At 48.9% G+C, this 21768-nt stretch overlaps 1 protein-coding gene across 2 annotated transcripts in view; it reads left to right on the top strand.

The window, feature by feature from the left end:
* The window catches only part of SCARA5 (scavenger receptor class A member 5), a 128289-nt gene that overhangs the window by 86348 nt on the left and 20173 nt on the right, over positions 1–21768 (top strand). For both annotated transcript variants that reach the window (XM_058720769.1, XM_058720770.1), the window contains exons 5-7: positions 670–750; positions 2813–2911; positions 5704–5760. In XM_058720769.1, coding sequence (XP_058576752.1) covers positions 670–750; positions 2813–2911; positions 5704–5760 — 237 coding nt within the window. The remainder of the gene's footprint in view (positions 1–669; positions 751–2812; positions 2912–5703; positions 5761–21768) is intronic.

Here is a 21768-nt window from a genome sequence, read left to right as displayed (position 1 = left end):
CCGTCCGTCCAGGCTGCTAGGACAAAATACCACGCACTGGGGGGCTTAAACAACAGACATGTCTGTCTCACAGTTCTGGAGGCCAGAAGTCAGATCAGGGTGTGGCACGGTAGGGTTCTAAGGAGAGCCCTCTTCCTGGCTTACAGATGGCCACTTTCTTGCTGTGTCCTCACATGGCAGAGGGAGAGGGAGAGGGAGAGGGAGAGGGAGAGGGAGAAAGGACACCTCAAGCACGAAGAAGGGGATAGGGAGCAAGAGTGCTCTCTGGTGTCTCTTCTTGGGGGCCCTATTCCCATGACCTTATCTAAACCTAATCACATCCAAAGGCACCACCTCCAAATACCATCACATTGAAGATCAGGGCTCTGACATATGCATTTGGAGGCGGGGGGGAACAGAGACATTCAGTCCATAACATGCCTCCACTCCTTTTTTTACTTAGCCACCTTCTGTTCCTCCTCGAGATTTCACTTTGGATATTACTTCTTCCAGGAAGCTTTCCCTGATTTCCCCTGCACACACACAGACTGGGCTAGGTGGAACCCTCTGTGCTTCCTAGGCATAGTGCTGACCGTTTCTCTCTTTAAGAAGGAGTTTTTTTCTTCCTCTGTAGGTGGCCTATTCCAAAAGCTATGCTCTAACCTTGGTGCCATCTTGTAACCCTTTCAGGACCTCCTGGCCCCAAAGGCGATCAGGGGGATGAAGGGAAAGAAGGCGAGCCTGGGATCCCTGGATTACCTGGACTTCGAGGTAACTGGGAGGCCCTGGGAAGGACCTGGGCATATCAGGAAGGAGAAGTGCCCCCATTCCGTCCCTGACCCTCCACTCTCTCATTGGTATTGGTGAAGGGGCCCCCGGGAGAGCCCCCAATCCACCCAGCTTCAAATGCCCTGCTGTGTCCAGACACTGATGCATTGCTGTTATCACAAGGATGGGGCAAAAACTTCTTCACATAAAGTACCAGGATCTGAAGGCAAAGGGGGGCATGAGAGGCTCACAGCTTCCTGCAGCCACTTCTCAGCCCAGGAGGCAGGGTTCACATGACCAGGGCCTTTGGAAGGAATCGAGGGTGTTCCACAAGCATGCTGTGCGTCCTCAGTGTGTCCTGAGCCACCGGGCACCCGATACTCCCTCCTCCTTGCTGATTCTGCCCAAATCAATCAACACGCTAGTGACAGCCCTGAAGATCCGGTGGCTGATGGGGAGGATGTTTTTTGGCCTTCTGGAAAGAGTGTGTTCTTCTCCGACTCGTTGTCTCAGGACGCTTGTGTTCGGTTACTTTCTCAAACTTGGCCTCCCAGACTGTTCGCTTCTGAGCCTCTGCTGTGAGCGGCCTTTCCCCGGGAGAGTGCAAAGTCTTCTCAAGGATGTAAGAAAAGGGGAAGTTTATCTGGGGAAAGATGTCTGTTTGTTTATGTCAGGAATTCCATCTTCAAACCATCTTCTTCCTAAACCTTGAGGAGGTTGCACACAGGAGAGGGGCAGAAGGTAATAGGAGGAGAGCCCACGGCCTGGCCTCTACTCCTGGCTCACCTCCAGGGGAACCCCCCAAATTCAGAACTGAAGATGCCTAAACACTCACAGGCCTGTGGAAACTCTTTTTCTGCCTTATTAAATTATATGATGGGGGGCCCTGGGCATATCCCATACTAGATTCCGAACTCTGTGGCAACGGGGCCATTGGACTCCACACAGGTATCTCGTGTTAGGAAGGAAAAAAATAAATCACTCAGCCCTTCTCTGAGGTACACCATCCTCTGGGCCATTCATCCTCCTCCAGACATGTGATGTGAGCTCTGGAGAAATCATTACTGGAAGACAGGTTTCTCCGTGTCACGCAAAGAGACCAGAGAAAGCCAGCCCACATTCAAAGCGGGAAAGAACAAGTAATCAGTTAATTAAGAGTTCTCTGCTTTACAGAGATAACTGCGGGCTTAGGTCAGGCCTCTCGGGGAGCAGGGCTCCCACTGGGTGAAAGTATTTGTTGATTCTGGCTCTCCATAGTGACGTGCAGGCAATGGCCACAGGACCTCGTGGCTGGGAGCCCCGGGGCCTGATCTGGCAGCCAGTCATCTCTCCCATTTACTGGCCTTGCTGTCTTTCTTCCTCCTCCTCACCCTATGATCCCCTTTGCTCTGCCTCCCTGGGGTTTACAGCGGGGAAGGGATCTTTGTGGGGTTTTTTGTTAAAGAGGATAGGGAACTATTTCATCTGCCTCTTACCCTAAATATCAGTAAGCCCTTTTCATCCAGCATGAGATAAACCTGATTGACCACAAGCTTTCAGTTCAGGAAGACCAGAGCTCAGATCCTGCCCCCAACACTCTCTGCTGTGTGACCATGGGCAGGTTACTTAACCTCTCTGGGCCTCAGTTTCCTCATTCGTAACATAGGTGAAATAGTACCTCGGTTGATTGTGAGGATGAAATGAGGTACTCTATGAAAATCCAGAACGGTGTCTGACACATAGAGAGTACTCAAAAAACTGTTTGCTGAGTTGAAATCTCCAGCACAACTAGAGGCAAAGGGACATCTCCCAAATGCGGTGGGCACCACCACCATTACTCACAATAGAATTGGACCTTCCAGGGTCAGGGGCCCAGCCTAACTGGCTAAGAGGTGCCGGTGGGGAAGGTTTGTGCTGACCTTGCGAACACTGTTTTTGCAGCCTCTCTAATTTCACTGAGAAGAATCAGTAAGGAAAACCCACAGGAGGACGCGTGGTTGAGGGTGATGGCCAGGCCAGATGGTGACCTGTAAAGGCCCTCCAGCTCTGAGTCCGAGGCCCCACAACTTGTCCTGTGTCTCCCCAGGTCTGCCAGGAGAGAGAGGAACCCCAGGGCTGCCAGGCCCCAAGGGCGATGATGGGAAGATGGGAGCCACAGGACCAATGGGCATGCGCGGGTTCAAAGGTAAGAGCAAACCTCAGAGCACCTGTGTAGCCTTGCTCATCGCTAGCCCCTGGGCAGCAGCACGGGCACCAGAGCAGATGGACTGTCTCTGCATTTTGGCTCTGCCACTGACTAGCTCAGTGACCTTGGGCAAGTCACTTGGTCTTGTTAAACATTCATTTCTTTTTTTTTTTTTTTAATGTTTATTTTGAGAGAGAGAGAGAGAGAGAGCACATATGTGTGCACACAGGGAAGGGGCAGAGAGAGAATCCCAAGCAGGATCTGAGCTGTCAGCACGGAGCCTGATGCAGGGCTCGAACTCATGAACCACAAGATCGTGATCAGAGCTGAAACCAAGAGTCGGATGCTTAACCGACTGAGCCACCCACATGCCCCTCTACATTCTTTTCAAGAGTGAGCAGATTTCCATGGTAACTGCAGCACAAGACGAGGAAATCTGATGCTCTGTCCCCAGTCTTAACCCTCTCCCTTGTAAATATGAAAACTAAGAAAAAGTACTATTAATCATTCCTACCCCGTGTCTAGGATGGTCTCTTAGTCTTGGATCACTGAGAACTTTTATTCTACTTTCTGGTGATTAAACAGGCTGAGATTTTTCTTCCTTTTATGATCTACATTAAAAAAAATGATTTTGGGGTGCCTGGGTGGCTCAGTTGGTTAAGCATCCGACTTTGGCTCAGGTCATGATCTTGCAATTTGTGAGTTCAAGCCCCGCGTCAGGCTCTGTGCTGACAGCTCGGAGCCTGGAGCCTGCTTCAGATTCTGTGTCTCCCTCTCTCTCTGCCCTTCCCCTATTCACGCTCTGTCTCTTAACAATAAATAAATGTTAAAAAATTTAAAAAATAATATAAAATTAAATTTAAAAATTTTTAAAATGATTTTAAAACAGACTACAAAAGCAGCCTATGCTTGTTGAAAGTATTTAACAATACAGAAGCAGATAAAGTGTAATGTATAAAGTGAAAAGCGAGTCCCCTGCTCCATAGCCCCTTAAGCTATTATTCTTTGGAATAACTACTGTAAACATTTTGGAGCATATCCTGCCAGAACTTTTTCTAAGCATATTTATATTTACATATATGGTTGCCTTTGTTTTGGGGTGTTTTTTTTCCTTCAAAACTTGGATCACATTAGGCATCCATCCCTGGAACTTGCTGGCTTGCTTTTTTTTCACCAGACAATATGCCATAGGCTTCTCTGACTTGCAGATTTTTTTTTCAATATATGAAATTTATTGTCAAATTGGTTTCCATACAACACCCAGTGCTCATCCCAAAAGGTGCCCTCCTCAATACCCATCCCCTCCCCTCCCCTCCCTCCCACCCCCTATCAACCCTCAGTTTGCTCTCAGTTTTTAACAGTCTTTTATGCTTTGGCTCTCTCCCACTCTAACCTCCTTTTTTTTTTCCCCTTACCCTCCCCCATGGGTTTCTGTTAAGTTTCTCAGGATCCACATAAGAGTGAAAACATATGGTATCTGTCTTTCTCTGTATGGCTTATTTCACTTAGCATCACACTCTCCAGTTCCATCCACGTTGCTACAAAGGGCCATATTTCATTCTTTCTCATTGCCATGTAGTACTCCATTGTGTATATAAACCACAATTTCTTTATCCATTCATCAGTTGATGGACATTTAGGCTCTTTCCATAATTTGGCTATTGTTGAGAGTGCTTGACTTGCAGATATTTTTATGGAGAGACTTGGAATGGAATTCCCTGGTCACTTTAGTGCCCTCCCCCTTTTGAGTGGTGTCAGGACCTTCTACTTCTTTGTAGAGTGAGATGCTAGCTTAGAAAAGGGCTCTATGGTTTCAGAGCTCTTTCCTGAAAAGGAAATTCTACAATTCCCTAGAAGCTCTGCCTCATGTTTTATAGCCTCCCCCACTGGGAAATCTGCCTGACATATAACCTCTGTCCTCCCTGTGTAACTGAAGTCCTCCCCCAGCTTTTCCTCTAGTGCTTATTAAGACAAACTTGGATGCGTACTTCTAAAACCTTGACTACTGGGGAGCTTGGGTGGCTCAGTCAGTTAAGCGTCGGACTTTGGCTCAGGTTATGATCTCACGGTTCCTGGGTTTGGGCCCCACATTAGGCTCTGTGCTGACAGCTCAGAGCCTGGAGCCTCCTTCTGATTCTGCGTCTCCCTCTCCCTCTGCCCCTCCCCAGCTCACACTCTGTCTCTCTCTCCCTCTCAAAAATAAAAACATTAAGAGGTGCCTGGGGGATTCAGTTGGTTAAGTGTCTGACTCTGACTCAGGTCCTGATCTCACTGCTCGGGAGCTTGAGCCCCGCGTTGGGCTCTGTGCTGACAGCTCAGAGCCTGGAGCCTGCCTCCGATTCTGGGTCTCCCTCTCTCTGCCCCTCCCCCGCTCACGCTCTGTCTCTGTCTCTCCAAAATAAATTAAGACATTAAAAAAATAAAAAATAAAAAAATAAAAACATTAAAAAAAAATAAAACCTTGACTACTTAATAGGAATATCTTTGCCCTGTCTTCTTCCTGCTGAATACCACATACTCTAGTCTGTGCTGGTAGACTCTACCCTTCTACACTTGAGTTAGGGAACGAAACTTCTTAGCTGGGCCCCCTGATCTCCTTCTTGGGGTGCCCAGAACATGCAGCATAATTGACTCAAGCTCTTATCTTTCCTGCCATACCAGGCCCTCCGGTGCTGTAGGCTCCTGCTGAGAGTTTCTCGGGTCATGGGTTGATATGTCTCCTGCAGGTCACATTTTATTCACCGGTAGGGTTTATTTCCTTTTCTAATGCCAGTTTTCCTCCTCTGTTTCAGGTGACCGAGGCCCAAAAGGAGAGAAGGGAGACAAAGGAGACAGAGCAGGGGATGCCGGTAAGGACATTCTACTGGGGTCATTGGATTCTGTAGCTGTCATCCAAGCAGCCCCACGGGTCTGGGGGGACCGGAGGCTAGAGCCAAAGGAGCTCCCTACCTGTTTTAGGGCCCTGCTGGCCCAGCAAGAGACAGCTATACTGAAGAGGGCACAGACCATGCTTGCATAAGCCCAGTGGTTGTATGGGATGATCTGGAGGCAGACTGTCTGCCCTCCCTCCTGACTGCCTCACTAGCTAGCTGAGTAATCTCTGCACCTCAGGTTTCTCATCTTTAGAATGGGGATAAGAAGCATCCTTACCTCGCAGGATCATTGTGAGAAGTGAATGAGTTAGTCCACATAAAGTGCTTGTTACACTGCCTCCACTGTGGCTAAGATTCAGTAAGTGCTGAGTATTATCATGCCATGTAATACATTAGTTCAGACATACCAGCTCTCCAGGTACTTGCATGCGGAAAGGTGCAGAAGCAAAACAGAGCCCTTTCAGTTTTCCTCCTTTGCTATGAACTGAGTAGTGACACTACGGATCTCCTTATTGGGCAGAACACCAAGTCTAAGAATGGAAGTCTCTCTGACCAGCGTCCTCCCTAAAATGGTTGACAAGGGCTACATGTAGAGCCTTGGAGAGATTGTCAAAGAATGAGTCTCCTAGCCAAGTTTCAACAAAATGCTAGCATTTTGTTGGGCTAGCATTTGTTGGGCTCTGAAATGATGCCATTCTATGGGAAGCCATGAGCAGATTCTCCCCTTCTAGGACACCTGTGCTCCAGTCCTGGCTCCCTAGGAAGACTGCACCTGCACCCAGGTTCTGCTGGTGACACTCAGGGACAGATGCCACTGCAGATTCACACACTGGCCCGAGACCACAGGTTTCCCTACTGCTGATCTTTGGTTCCATCCCAGTCACGCAGGACCAGGAAGGACACCTCTCTCCTAAGTAGGGCCTTTCCAAGGTCCTCTGAAACTTGAACTTGCCTGCTACCTCCCCTGGCCTTCTCTTTCCCAGGGTCGTGATTAAGATCAAATAGGAAAAATGCACATGACAGTACTTTGTCACTCGGTGGTGGTGGACACGGACGAGGACCGGGTGTGCCTATGCTCGCTCTGGGCTCACCACGTCCACTTTACCCTAGATGCTATAACCCACAAAACAGTTTCTGTGGTTCAGTCTTCCTAGCATTGTCTACAGTCCCTTTCTGGGGCAGCCAAGGGTTTAACTGGGAGTGTCCTGGCTCAATGAGGAGACCTGGTGGACTTTGCTAGGAGCCAAGAGGAGAGTTTTGAAGACAAAATAAAGGAGTCTGGATATGATCTAGGACATCTGTGACAGATCTGAGTCACACTTATCTAATGGACTGGGCTCCGTACTTTGTCTTTGGGGTGCTCTCTGCTCTGTTTGTTGACTGCTTTCTGATGGAATGCTGCCAAAGTAGCTGAGAAGGACAGCGGCCTTTAGCTCTGTGAACTAAATAATTCCTGCTGTGGTGGCAGGAAGGGGGGGACTGCGGAGAGATGACCTGTGAGAGAGGGATCAGAAACGCTGCCCACATACCAGGGGTTCTTGTCAGGAACTCTTTGGCGACTATTCCTCAGCCAATTTGACAGGAGAGAGGAGGTCCGTGCTAGCCTGGGAAGAGGTGGTGGTGGCCAGTCCATTAATCCAAAGGATGCTTTCATCACTGTTTACCTTGGTTCTGTGGGCCCAGCTGGCTGGCCTCTGCAACTGGACCGGGCTGTGAGGTGCTGAGCCACAGTGGTGTGGGGCTCCCCCAGGCGTGGGTGGGGAGCATGGGGGAAGGGCATCTAATCCACTTGGCCCTGGAGTCTATGGACTGTACCACAAGAGGCTGATGTCAGCCCGGAAGAGCCCCTCCTCAGGGACAAACAGCGTTCTTTCTTTCCTGCCCTGAAGAGGCCACACCCTCACTGGAGCCCAGAGCTCAGACAATGGCCTTGACACAGAGCCCTAAGCTTTTCATTGCCGTCTCCCAACCCCAAAAAATATCTTCGTGGGTGATGGACATGGAAAGTGAGCTGGCTCAGCAGAGACAGCTCCACAGATAGGAGGCTTTACACAGCGTGCAGGGGAGCATAGGAGACACGAGGGAATTGTAGAGTGTAACTGGAAGGCCATCCATCCGTCACATGTTCCAGAGGCTTTCAGGGGCAGGACGACTCTCCCAAGGCAGGAGCAGAAGCAAAGTGGAAACCCAGGCCTCTGACTTCTCTTAACTCTGGAATGAGATCTTAGGCCCCTGGTCTTTAAGAGTCCGGTTGGGCTCCTTAAAACCTAGTGAGTCCCTCACCTGCAGATATGGATTTAAGGGAACCTTTAAAGCAAATCAGAGCTGCCCCATGCGGTGGCAGGGGAGTGCTTTCCCACAGCCGGCACCCCTGGCCTGTCTCTGACTACGCCAAACCCACGCTATATTCAGACTCCTGGTTTGGTTTCTAAGGAGCTCCAGTCCAACAGGCGTTAACTGGATCCCTGAGACCACAGCTTTGAGGAGGAAGCCAAGGATCATCTTTCAGGAGAGTGGAAATTCTGATGAGCACGGAGTGCCCGCTTCTGGGAGGTTCTCAGTCACTCCCCAAGCCCAGGGCAGCCCCTCCGTGAGATCTAACAGGTGGGGAAAAGGACTCAGCACTAGAGTTCTGCCCTCCTACACAAAGGAACACTGTGGAGAAGGAACCCTCTTGGGATACCCAGCTCAGGGCACCTTTACCAAACACCACCCATCCTTAGCAGAAAACCTGAAGTTCCAGCAGGTGGGGTATTACTACATAAAGGGATCGAGGAGAGCAACAAGTTACCTACCCCTCAGGTCAGAATCAGAAATTGGGGGCTTTCCTTTGAAGAGGACATTACAGAGAAGATTTCTTGGGACCCATGTTTTGAATCAATATTAAAATATTTTTCAGGGGAGGGGCACCTGGGTGGCTCAGTCGGTTGAGCGTCTACTTTGGCTCGGGGCATGATCTCTCAATTTGTGAGTTCGAGCCCCGCATCGGGCTCTGTGCTAACAGCTCAGACCCTGGAGCCTGCTTCAGATTCTGTGTCTCCCTTTCTCTCTGCTCCTCCCCAGCTCACACTCTGTCTGTCTCTCCTACAAAAATAAATACACATTCAAAAAAAAGTTTTTAAAAATATTTTTCAGGGGAAAAATAAAAAAATAAAAGTTACCAAAAAAAGGGTGACTGGGTGGCTCAGTCAGTTAGGCATCTGACTCTTGATTTCAACTCAGGTCATGATCTCAATGGTTCATGAGTTCAAGCCCCGCATCGGGCTCTGTGGTGACGGTATGGACCCTACTTGGGATTCTCTTTCTCCCCCTCTCACTATGCCTCTCCCCAGCTCACATGTAGGCTCTCTAAATAAATAAATAACTTAAAAAAATTTTTTTAATGTTAAAAAAATATTTTTCTGGGGGCTCCTGGGTGGCTCAGTCAGTTGAGTGCCCGCCTCTTGATTTCAGCTCAGGTCGTGATCTCACAGTTCATGAAATTAAGTCCTGTGTCAGGCTCTGCACTGACTGAGGGTGCAGATCCTGCTTGGGGTTCTCTGTTTCCCTCTCTCTTTCTCTCTGCCCCCCCACCGCTTACATTTTCTCTTTCAAAATAAATAGACATTTAAAAATAAATAAATAAATAAAAATATTTTTCAGGATAGGATCTTGCAATTGTTTACCCATGTTTTGATCTGGAGTCACATGATTCTAGAGTCAAACGGGGTTTCAGGCTGACTCCTCTCCCCCTCCTGAGCACCCCCCCCCCCCTCCACCTCCAGTTCACTGAACTGGGACCAAGAATAGAGGTCTGGAGAGAATCCCCACCATCCCACAGCTAGGCCATAGTTCAAACTGAGTCTGGAATCCAGATCTCCTGATTTCTGCTTGACAAGAGGTAAAGTTTTGTTTTCTTTTCTTTTGTTTTGAGGCAAGGGAGGTATCAGTCATTCTGTTAGATGTTTGGCTTTGGGGAGTTTGGCCAGGAAAAAAATAAGCTCTATATACATATCTCAAGACAGAAAAACGTTTGTTTTACCCTCATATATGGTCCATTTGCAGGAAAAATAAATAGTATTTTTGCAGCTCAGGGGTGGGTAAAGTTTCCAGCATGAATTTAAAGCAGGATAGAAGTTCAGATTGTTTAAAAACTTTTCCTCAATTTGGTTTCACGTGGGAAAAATATGCAGAATGACCCAGGGGTAGATTCTAAGCCAGGTTTTGTTGATAGTTTCTAGTGGCATCTCAGAAAATTAGGAAAAATGTTTAACACCTTGTGTGTGTTTGCAGTATTTAAGAAAGTTTGTGGGTGCGGGGGGAGCAGTGGGCACCCCATCGGTAGCGTAAGCTCAAAAGAAATTATCAGGGAGGTGGCTTCTAGACAGTTTTGTCCACAGCTGCTGAGATGTTTCTATCTCTGTTTTAGAATGCGGGGGCGCCTGAATGGCTCAGTTAAGTGTCTGACTTTGGCTCAGGTTGTGATCTCATGGTTCATGGGTTGGAGCCCTATGTCGGGCTCTGTGCTGACAGCTCAGAGCCTGGAACCTGCTTCGGGTTCTGTGTGTGTGTCTCTCTCTGCCCCTCCCCTGCTCACACTCTGTGTATGTCTCTCTCTCAAACATAAATAAACATTAAAAAAAAAAAAAAGAATCCGGAATGCAAAGAGAGGCCTTCAGTGTCCGTGAGTTCCCTTCCTCCCATCCCCGTAAGTACAGTTACCTGCACTGGGTGCCCCAGGGAATCCCATTTGGCACCAAAAGTTAGCATTCTTGCAAGCATGGAGAGACAGAGATGCTGGACCTTTTATATGCAAGTATATTTCTTTACTAACTGGATATATTTCTTTAATTCCTTATACAACTCTAATGCCCCAGCAACAACGTGATCTAAAAGTAAACCACACTTCTCAGAAAAATCAACTATCACATGCTACTGTTAACAAACTTGTAGCTGGTACTATGAGAAGCAAAGTTTCTATGCACATTATTTCACTTAATCCTGACAGCACAATTCAGGAGTCCTGGTTATGTCCATGTTAGGGGGAGGGGGAGGCTAAGGGTAGAGAAGAAGGGAGCTGCCCAAGGTCACCGGAGTTCGTAAGGGGCAGAGCCAGGTTACAGGTCACACCTGTCTGGCCTCGAGCCCACTCTCCATCCTTTGCTACATCCTTGGACTACCTCTTATTCTCTCTGGCCTTTGACAGCCTGGGGCCCTCATGGGCCACTGTCTCTTCTCAGTGGGTTTGATACGAAAGTGCTAATTCTCACTTTTAAGGATTTCTTCCCCTTTTTGCTGAGTTTCACCCAGCTTTGGCTGCCTTGTGCTTCTGTGGCCCCATGAGAGGCCGAGCACAGGTTTCATACTGGAAGTTCTGCATCTCCCAGCGAAGTCCTACCCTCACTTGCTTCTCCGTTCTCTTGTGGGTAAACCGAGCCCGCTGGCTGGACGCAGCAGCACCCACACGTATCTGGCTGTGTTCACTCACACGCTGGTTCGGTTCATGCAGTCCTTCATTCCTTCTCTTTATCCTCACACAGCGAGTGGGGGGCAGATACAAACCCCAGAGGGTATGTGGAGATGGCCAAGTGTCTTTCAGATGTCTCCTCCCCTGAGCGTATGTCCAGGGACTGAAAATGCACGGGGCCCCAGAATTCACTCAGAAAAGTTGTCCCGTGGCAAACGTGGCTTCCAGCCCTGGCTGACGCAGAGTGGGAGGCACCAGAGAGAAAGGAATGGGCACAAGGACATGGTAAATGAGGGATGTGGGAAGCAGATGGAAACCGAGCAGGCACAGGGACAGCAAAGGCCCAAAGCCCGTGGGTCAGAAACCGGGGCTGGCATGGAGTTGGCTGAGGAAAGGAGCAGAGGTGAGAGGGATTGGCCTCCCTCACTTCCATCATAAAGAAAAAATAGAAGACACACCTGGGTGCCTCAGTCGGTTGAGTTTCCAACTTTGGCTCAGGTCATGATCTCAGCGTTCATGAGTTCGAGCCCCTTGTCTGGCTCTCTGGTGTCTCCCTCTCTCTCTCTCTCTGCCCCTCCCCACCTCTCAAAACTAAACATAAGGAAAAAAAAAAAGAAGAAGAAAGAAGTGTGGCAGGAAGGAAAATATTTATGGAAGAGAGTATTGCTTTATTCACTTATTTGGCAAACTGGTATTGAGGCCCTGGCTAAAGGCTGGGGAACCAAAGCGGAGTAAGGAGTAAGGACCAGCCTCAACTTGAGGAGCACACTATCTAGCAGGTGAAGAAGACACATACACACGCGATCACAGTGGAATGTGATGAGGGCTATAGGAGACGTATGTACAGAGGCTAATTTTGCCTACTGTTGTGGGAGTCACTTGCTGAGGTGTCTTTGACAAATTGGTATCCAACAGGTGGATGTGGAAGGCAAAGGCATTCCAGGGAAAGAGAGCCCTGCATGAAACAGGAAAGCATTGCCCGATAAACCCAAATAGTTTGGTGTGATGAGGTTTAGGGATATAAGAAACAAAAAATAAGGCCAGGGAGGTATGCCGGGGTCAACAGTCTGGAGTTCAGGGTCGACCTTCAGGCACTGGGAAGCCAGGATGGGCTGTCAGCAGGAAGTGACATGACAGCAGTGAGAGGTGACTGGGGGAGAACCGGGCTGAGAGCTGGGACCAAGGAGTAGCCGGCCAAGGTCATGAGAATGGAGCTTCAGCTGTCCCTGGTGATCTCAGCTCTAAGACCAAGGCCGGGCACATGGTAGGCAGCCCCTTCCTCCCCACAGAAAGGTCCATATTCCAAGTCCACATTTCTCTGCTGCTCTCACTCCTTCTCTTGGCCGAGCTGCTCCTGTTTTAGAAAGTGCCTCCTAAGAAGATGAGACGTGAGCTCTGGACGAGCAGCATGGGCCGCGGGGTAGCAAGCTTGAGACCTGAGTCCCCTTCTGACCTACTGACAATATGGCGGGGAGACCCGGCCCTCAGCCTCCCGTGCTGCAATCTCCTCTTTTTTTTACCTCCTGTTCTGTGCGGAGGATGGGATCTGGACTTCCAGACGTGCTGGTTTGCCAAGAGTTTATCCTAAGCCTTCCAAAAACAAATCCACTGACTTTTCCTGAGAGCTTCCTAGTGACCCCTTCCAGGAGGGCTTTAAATTGCTATGTGCAGAAAACAGTTCAGTTCTGATTAATCCGTGCTGCCCTAGGTATGATGGCTTAAAATAGATTCAGGAGGGCTTGGAAAAACAAAAGACCTGGCTCCTTTAAGAAGCCAGGTGGTAGAGGGGCGCCTGGGTGGCGCAGTCGGTTAAGCGTCCGACTTCAGCCAGGTCACGATCTCGCGGTCCGTGAGTTCGAGCCCCGCGTCGGGCTCTGGGCTGATGGCTCGGAGACTGGAGCCTGTTTCCGATTCTGTGTCTCCCTCTCTCTCTGCCCCTCCCCCGTTCATGCTCTGTCTCTCTCTGTCCCAAAAATAAAAATTAAAAACGTTGAAAAAAAAAATTAAAAAAAAAAAGAAGCCAGGTGGTAGAATGGGGGGTGTGGTGGGGGTGGGGCAGCTGCCTGAGACTTAGGAACAGCTGTGCGAGCTAGTGGACATTCATGTCTGATGAAAGGGGAGAGAGAAGAGCTTCCATGTGAGCCCTGGTGAGGAAAACTGCTTAGGTGAAGAGAAACGAAGCCCCCTTGTGGCTGGGTGCTCTCAGACACAAGCAGAGGGGGGCTAAGAGGACCTTAGCAGGGCCGATAGCACAGTTGACCCTTGAACAATGTGGGAGTGGGGATTAGGGACGCCGACCCCCAGCCTGTGCCTTCAAAAATCCAGGTATAACTTTTAGGACACCTGGGTGGCTTAGTCCATTAAGTGTCCAACTCTTGATTTCAGCTCAGGTCATTATCTCAGGGTTCATGGGTTCCAGCCCCACGTCAGGCTCTGCACACACAGCATGGAGCCTCTTGGGACTCTCTCTCTCTCTCTCTCTCTCTCTCTCTCTGCCCCTCCCCTGCTCACACACACACACTCTCTCTCTTTCAAAAATACATAAGCGTTTAAAAAAAAATTTTTAACTCCACGTATAACTTTTGACTCCCCCAAACTTAACTACTAATAGCCTACTGTTAACTGAAAAAGCCTTACTGATAACCGTCGAGGAACACATATTTGATATGTTACGTGTATTATATGATGTATGCTTACAATAGAGTAAGCTAGAGAAAGGAAAATGTTATTAAGAAAATCCTAAGGAAGAGAAAACACACACACATACAGCATGGTACTGTAGTGAAAAAATTCTGCATGTAAATGAACCTATGCAATTCAAACCTGTGTTGTTCGAGGTCAGCCATACCTGTATTCTACGTACATACTGGGTTGGGGCGCCTGGGTGGCTCACTCAGTCTGACTTCGGCCTAGGTCATGGTCTCCTGGTTCGTGAGTTTAAGGCCCGAGTAACTCTGTGCTAACAGCTCAGAGCCGGGAGCCTGCTTCGGGTTCGGTGTCTCCCTCTCTCTCTCTGCCCCTCCCCTGCTTGCTCCCTGTCTCTGTCTCTCTCAAAAATAACATTAAAAAAAATAATAATAAAAATGAAATAAATACATACGTACATACTAGGTGAAAGCGGGAACCAACTGAGGGCCAAAGCCAAGGGCTAGCTGGAAAAGAAGCAAACCAGTGTTTGGAGTTCATGTTGAGACTCTGGGGTTAGGTATTGTAAGTGGAACTTGGGAAGGTTTGCTTCTTTTAACAGTTGGTCTGCGGGGCCTTTTACACGGTGACTGGGGGTAACCAGTTTGTTCCCTAAGCACCTATTCTTGTCACTGTGAGCAAGGGAGCATGTTCTGTGCTGTGCCTTCATTTCTCACATTACCCACATTTATCTGACACTGCTGTACCCATCCTTTGGAGGGGAGTCTAGAGGGGGTTGCCTCCCCCAAGGACTGGCATGTCCCAGTTTCCTGACAAACACGTGGCGATTTCTGGGATTTGCCCTGAAGAAAACTCTTTTGGTAAAGCAGACCTCAGACTGAAGGTGAACAGGGCATTTTCTACAAAAAACAACACCTTGGACCACTGCAGAACTGAAGTTTGGGTCTTTGATGTGGGTTTCGTATGAAGAAAAGTTTTTGGTTGAGACGTACATTAAAACCGGGAGTGGTTAAACTGTTTATTTAGAAAGCAACACAAACAAACTTTGGAATTCTTAATTCCCGTGACCCTGCACTCCCTCCTCTTCTGTTGGAGGTGAAGTTTGGCTGAAGGCACTGCAGATTGAGTCCCTGAGCTTTCGCTGCCTCTGCATTAAATGCATGGCTCCACTTCCTGTCGTGTCCTTTGACAATGGAAAACACCATTGAGGTGTCCTTGGAACCAGTTGAGATGGACCGACTTCCCCTAGGGCTGGATTTCAGGCTGTCTTCTAAAGGGCGCTGGTGTAGAATTCTCACGGGAGAAAGAAGATGAAAGCGGGAGGCAGAGCCTGTGGACATCCTGGGAGGTCTTGTGGATGCTGTGGGGGAGGGGTCATGGCTGGCTTTCTCCCTGACTCAAACGGGGGGCCATTCCCTTGCCTCAGTCCCTCAGGCCCCCATCGGGATCCTTGGGGCTTACATGGAATTCAACACTATTTCTTGAGAACCGACCACCCCAGTCACTCAGCCTACCCAGATTTCAGAATGACTCTCCAAGGCAGGTGTCGTTATCCCATTTAACCGATGGGGAAGCTATTCTGAGAGGTTATATTACTTGCCCAAGGTCACAGATCTAGAAAGTGGTGAATGTGGTGCTGGAGGTGGGTCCTGCCTTCAAGAATTTATAATACTGGGGTTGGGAAGCATCTCAGCCAAGGACTCTCGGACCCTGAACTTGAAGGAGAATAGAACTGAGAGAAGAACCAGGGCAGGGTGGGGACGGTGTGGGTGAGGGCAGAGGGTGAAAGTGCCTTCTTAACAAAGGCCACCTGTCCTGGACATGGGACCCGGAGCTAAAGGCGGCAGGGGCAGGTCCACGAAGACTTTAGAGGGATGCCATGCCGTATAAACTTCAGAACCCCCTACAGCTGCAGGCGTGATCAAATGAGGCCTCCCTATCATTGGTTTTTCTCCTGGCTCTACTGCATTTCTTTCTACTCCTAAAGGCCTGTTGACACTCACCGACCCTTCACTGCCCCTTGAGAGACCCAAGAGCCAAAGCATGGCAAAGGACTCACCTCGCTACTGGGCTGCCCAGTGAAGTCCTACAAGTGCCGCTCTGGGTGTTGGTGGCATCTTCCCACTGCGATGGGGTGAGCTCCTGGTTCAGGGCGGGGCAGGCAAAGCACTTCCTTTATTATTTGATCAGGCACATTTTTATTGCACCTCCACTAGTAGCTGGGCGTCCATGAGTAAGGCAACAGAAAAACAAAATCAGACAGGACAAACTCCCAGTTTCCAAAAGAATAGACAACAGAGTTGGGGAGACCAAAGTTAAAAACAGTTTTATAAAGAATCCGGCATGATCAGTACAGTGATAACTTGGGAGGTATTTCTGGCTGCTCCTTCTACCCAGCAAAGGCCCAAGCACCCCATGTGACCCCCAACTGAAGACACAGAACAGTAGTCCGGGGACTGGAGACCCAGATGTGGTTCGAGTGTGGCCACTTTATCAATGTAACCCTTCCTTCCCTGAGTCAGCTTCCCCATCTATAAAATGGGTATAACAAGAACCACCCACTTTAGAGAAGGGCTACAAAGATCAAAATGAAACCCGCTAACAAAAATGCTTTGAAGAGGCACAAAGCACCATATTAAGTTCAGAGCAGATTACCATTAGGAAGTAGCATTTTATAAAAGCGTACCCACAGGCCAGACCGCATTTTAAAAGCAATGCCCTCCAGCAGAGCCTGACCAGACATTCCTCACTTTGCTTGTGGGATGGCTCCTGTCCTTCCCATACGGACCACATTTCCCACAGATGTCAGGGGAAAGAGAAGTGTCGTGTCAAGAGAAGAACGGGGCCCAACGTCCCCCACCTCGGGGAGGTGGGAAGCAGAGCCCCCGGGCTGCAGGCCGGCTGGGGCCATGGGGAGTTCTTTCTTCACCAGAGAATGAAAAGTTCAACTTCCTTAATGGGCAGATGGTCCAAATTATCCCCGGGGCTCTACTCTGCAGCTGCAGAAAATCAGAGCCTATTTTCCCAGCTCCATGTGTTTATTTCGACTCTACACAACCTCCTTTCTTTTGCCGGGTTTTGCTTTGGCCTAGAAGGCAGGATAAACAAACCTAAAGGGTCTGTGATGTTTCAGGCTTAGGCTGGGTTTCCCTCCTCTCCTGTTCTTTAGAAGCAAAGTTCCCTGGGCTTTGGGGCCCTTCTGATGCACAGCCAAGCAGGTTCTGGGGTATTTAGGGATCAGTTCTGTTCCTCGAGCCCAGCAGAAGGCTGTGGGTCCCATTCATGCATCCACTCGCTCGGTACAATTTGTTAAGTGCTGCGATGTGCCAGACTGCCTGCGAGTGAGGACCGACCGCATTTCCCACAGATGGGAACCACCAGGGTGTTGAGTGGCTTTCGCTTTCACGGAGCTTACAAAAATGAGTGCACACAGACCTGAAGGAGGGAATGACGGTATAATATTTCTCATATGTGGGGAGCGCATGTTGGGACAACAGATGAGGGAAAAACCCTCCCAGAAGAGGTGTTACCTACATGCCTTACTCACAAGGTCCAACAGCTGGTAAGTTGCGTAGCGGTGGTGGGGCTTCATCCCCGATCAGTCCCTTCATGCACTTCTTCTCCACCTTGACGCGCATTGACATCACCAGCCAGCTGTTCCAAGCTATAACCCCCTCCCCCCCACCCCCGCACCCGTAGATTTTAAAGCACCCCAGGTGATTCCTACCTGCAGCCCAGGCCACTTGCCTCAGTCCACTGAGAGAGCCACTGCTTTAACACCAAGGCTCCTTCCCTTACTCCCTGACTTACACTAACTACCGTAGACCCCGCGGGACTGGTGGGTGGTAGGTGAAAGGCGCTTTTTGTATGAAGAGAGCTGTTAGTAAATATTTGTCTTAAGTATTCAGCCTGATAGTTGGCTCTGTGGATTGAAAAGCAAAGGCCTTTGCTCTCCTCCCTGGCTCTTCCTTATAGCCGCTGTGTGATCCTGGGCAAATCGCTTGACTTTTCTGGGCCGATTTTCTCCTCTGTTAGGTGAGATCCATAGTAACTAAACTCATGGAACTGTCATGAAGAATAAATGAGAGAATACATGCACGAGCTTCTTTGCAGGGTCTGGTATGTAGTAGGAAGTGAGTATACATCAGTTCCCTCGGTGCCCATCCTTGACTTGAAATCTCTTGGATAGTGCCCAGAGCATGGCTTTGCTGTAGCTGGGTTGGGGGCAGTTCTGAGCCAGATGTGGACAGGCTCCACAGGTAGTACACAGTTCTCAGTCTAGCCCAGCCCTGGAAACCGGTTATGAGATGGTAGCCACTGGCCATGAAACTGTCCTCTCAAACCCGCTGAGGGACCCAGTAATGAAGACACTCCCTTGGTTGTGTTCCCACCAGATGCTGGAGAAAGAGGAAGGTATGTTGTGTTTCGCTTCCCAATAACTGCAAAACCCAAAGCATAGACAGTAAAACAAGGTAGGAAATCATCAGATGAAAAACCCTGGAGGCATCCAGTGATGCCAGCAGATGCTGTAAATGAAATGAAACCCGACGCTGGCTTTAAAATCCTGGAATGGGTTCCCAAAGGAGGTAAGATGAGCATCTGTCAGGCATGGGACAGAGTGGAGAGGATCCCTATGTTTAAAGCATGAAAATGGGTTCAAGACTAACATCCAGGGCTTCTCTGGTTCTGGGGTTCAGAGATTCAGAACCGGGGGAATCTGGGGTTGACCCTGCCTACTTTGTCTGGGACTTTGCTTTTCCTACATATATATTTATAAGGCAAAGAGGGCAAAGAAACATTTGTTTCAAGAAGAGAAACCCCACATACTGGATTTGTAAGGTCTGTGCTAGGAGCCCCAGAGAGGCCTCAGCTGGAGTGCTACATTCCTGGATCATTCTGGAGCTGCTTTGCTTAAGGAATCACATTCAACTCGCATTAGTGAGCAGAAAGTTGCTGACAGCAGGAGCTAGTCTTCTGCTGATGCCCCTGTCCCTCTCCCTTAATATACTAAGGAGCCAGGAACTGTGCTCTGGGGAGAGCAGAGGAAGTCAAGAGACTAATCCAGTGGGAGGTGTAAGCGCCCCTTGTCCCTACTCCCCACCCAGCAGGATTACTTTGCAAAGAAAGCTTTCAAGGTTGTGATCCCTGGTCAGGCCACTGTATACCAGCCATCCTCCACAACACAGGGTGATCTCTCAGAGCTGATCCATAAGTTGCTGTACAAATTGCTGGGCAGCCAGGGTGGGAGTTCATAGTGATGGGTGCCCATGATGTACCAACAAAGACTTGTGCAGTTGCTCCCAACCACCACCATTATACCCATTTTAAGAAGAAGGTAGGTGTAGAGAGGTTGAATCTGTCCACTAGTGTAATCAAAATTTGAATTTGAACCCTGTTCCTGAGTCCAGAACCAGCCTCTTTCTACTCCCCCACGCCCATTGCCTCCCCATAGGAATTATCACCACTGTGTTTTCCTCCATCTTAATTCCCAAATCCACCCAAGAGGCAAGTAGCTAACCAGCCCTTAGATTGATGTGTGGCATACCCAGGTGCTCTCTCTGCGCATTTTTGGTAGCAAGGACCAGAGAATCATTGGGTCACTTCAAACAATGGGGGCTTGTCGTAAGGACACTGGGAAAGACTTTGGAACAAAAGGACTCACAATACGATGAGCGTTGCAGAGCCTAGGATGCGAAAGTCATCCAGAATCCAAGGCATTTCTGGGGACCCCAGCAGGAGGGGTTCATGGCTTCACCCTAGTGTCTCATCTCCAGCATGGCTTATTAATTCCATTGGCCCTGCCTCTTTTTGTATCGGCTTCTGCTCACTTATCTCCATATTCCCCCAACTCACATTCCTAAGGGAGTCTGGGCGATCCTGAGCCAGACCAATCATTCGTGGCATTACCCATGTGTAAGGAAGTGCCCACAGGCTGGGAGCATGGCAGACACCTTGACCTTGTTTAATGCCAGTCTTCTCACATCTGAGGTCAAAGATTAACAAAGCTGGATGCTAGTTAAAGCGGTCGGGACAGATCTTAAATTAGTAACATACTCTTGCAATAGGGGAAAAGAGGCCAGTGTGAACTAAATTCAACTTCTATTTGTACAGAGGTGACTGGGTGTCTTAAAAGGAGAATAAGGAGAGAGGGAGGGGGTAAGGAGAGAGGGGGAGTCAAGGAAGTGAAAAATTATAAAAAACAGGAAGGGGGTTTGTCCTTGTGAAACCCATCTGGGTTTGCTAACTGGCTCTTATCCAAGTTAGGCTCCTTTTCTTCCACAGAGGCTGGGAAGCAGGGCCCTATCTTCAGGTGTTGGCTGGAACACACAATAAATTCTTTTGACAACCTTGAGTTTTCTCCGGCAGGCACGTTAAGGGAGGTTAGGGTCATTGTAGGGATGTGGTGTTGAGCTGTTAGAAATTATGTGAGTATTCTGTTCAAGTCTTTATAGGTCAAAGTTGAGGCCTACTTGAGAGGGCTCAGGAGCCTGGCTAGGGTTTGGCCAAGCAGAAAATCTTTGTCACTGATCTGCTCAGCATCCCTGGGAAGTGAGTGTGACGGGTGAAAAAATGAAGAGAATGTCTTAGTGCCTCTAGACTTAAGAACATTGGCAGTATAGCTTGACCAGCCCCCACCAGTCCCCTCTACTGACTGGCTGCTCTCCTCACCATGCCACACCACCTGCCATAGACCCATTCTCGTAGCACTGGGCAGGGATGGCCTGGATTACCTTGTAGCATTTTTGTGTCCAGAGGAGAAGCCTGATTGTATACCTCTCTGTCCCCATGACTGGGTCAATACTTGTTTAAAGATCAACCAGTAGTAGGGAGTCTAGATGAACTACAGAGAGCTAGCCCCAGTAGATGTAACCCAGGGTCAGGGCCCCTAGCCATTGTGTGCACAGGGAGCACATGGTCTCTATCCTGGGGAGATACCATTCCTGCCTCAGCTGGTGGGATCAGTGGATGGATGGGCACAGTACCCTTTCTGAACAGTCAGACACTGAAGGTTAAGACTGGAACCAGGGATACAGGAAACATGAGGCATTCAGCTGGGGATTCCGATCATACCCACTAATAGAGTCATGCATCCATCCACCCATCTGCCCTCCATCCCATCAAACATTTAATTAGCATCTTCAGCCAACCAGGCATGATATTAAGTATCGAGGGATCATGGATAAACAAAACAGTGTTTCTCTGCCCAAGGGAAAATGAGCTATGTTTCCATAACTCTCAGAGATTGCAGGTTTTCCCTGAGCTCTTGCAAGCAGTTTGGGGAGTACCAGCCCGCCTCCATCCTAGCCCTTTTCAGGGCCCCAGACCAGCTTAACCCTGTGTTGTGGCTTAGGCAGTACTTAAAGTGGCCAGCATTGGAAGGAGAAGTGGTCTAGGAAGAAAGAGATCTGGTATCCCAGTGATAGCTGGTTACTTCCTCTCTCTGAACCTCAGTTTCCTCATCTCTAGGTGAGGGTTTGGACTGGGGAGGTCTCTGCCAGCTCTGGCATTCTGTGCTCTTATCCATCTTAGGCTGTCAGTTCATTAGACAGCCTTGAGGGCAAAGACGACACTTAGTTGTCCTTAAATCCTTAGCCCCTGGTCCCATTCTGGAATGTGGTAGGATTCCAGAAGTGCATCTGGGTGGATAAGGAAGTGAATAATTAGAAAGAGAAATACATACATTGATAAAGATATGTATAAAGAATTAATAAAATAATGCATCTTCAGCACCGCAAATCTGTGCACAAGAAGTAGAATCACCCTGGACATCAATAAATGTGATCACTACTCTCAAAAGCTAAGGCTGATTTATCTTTCCCCTGCCCGGAAACAGAGACACGTTCATTTTCAAATACAAACTCAGCAACAGCCGTGCTTCACAAGGGCATCCC

This window comes from Neofelis nebulosa, chromosome 3, assembly GCF_028018385.1.
Source record: "Neofelis nebulosa isolate mNeoNeb1 chromosome 3, mNeoNeb1.pri, whole genome shotgun sequence".
Classification (NCBI taxonomy): Eukaryota; Metazoa; Chordata; class Mammalia; order Carnivora; family Felidae; genus Neofelis; species Neofelis nebulosa.
This window is presented reverse-complemented; position numbering and strand designations above follow the sequence as displayed.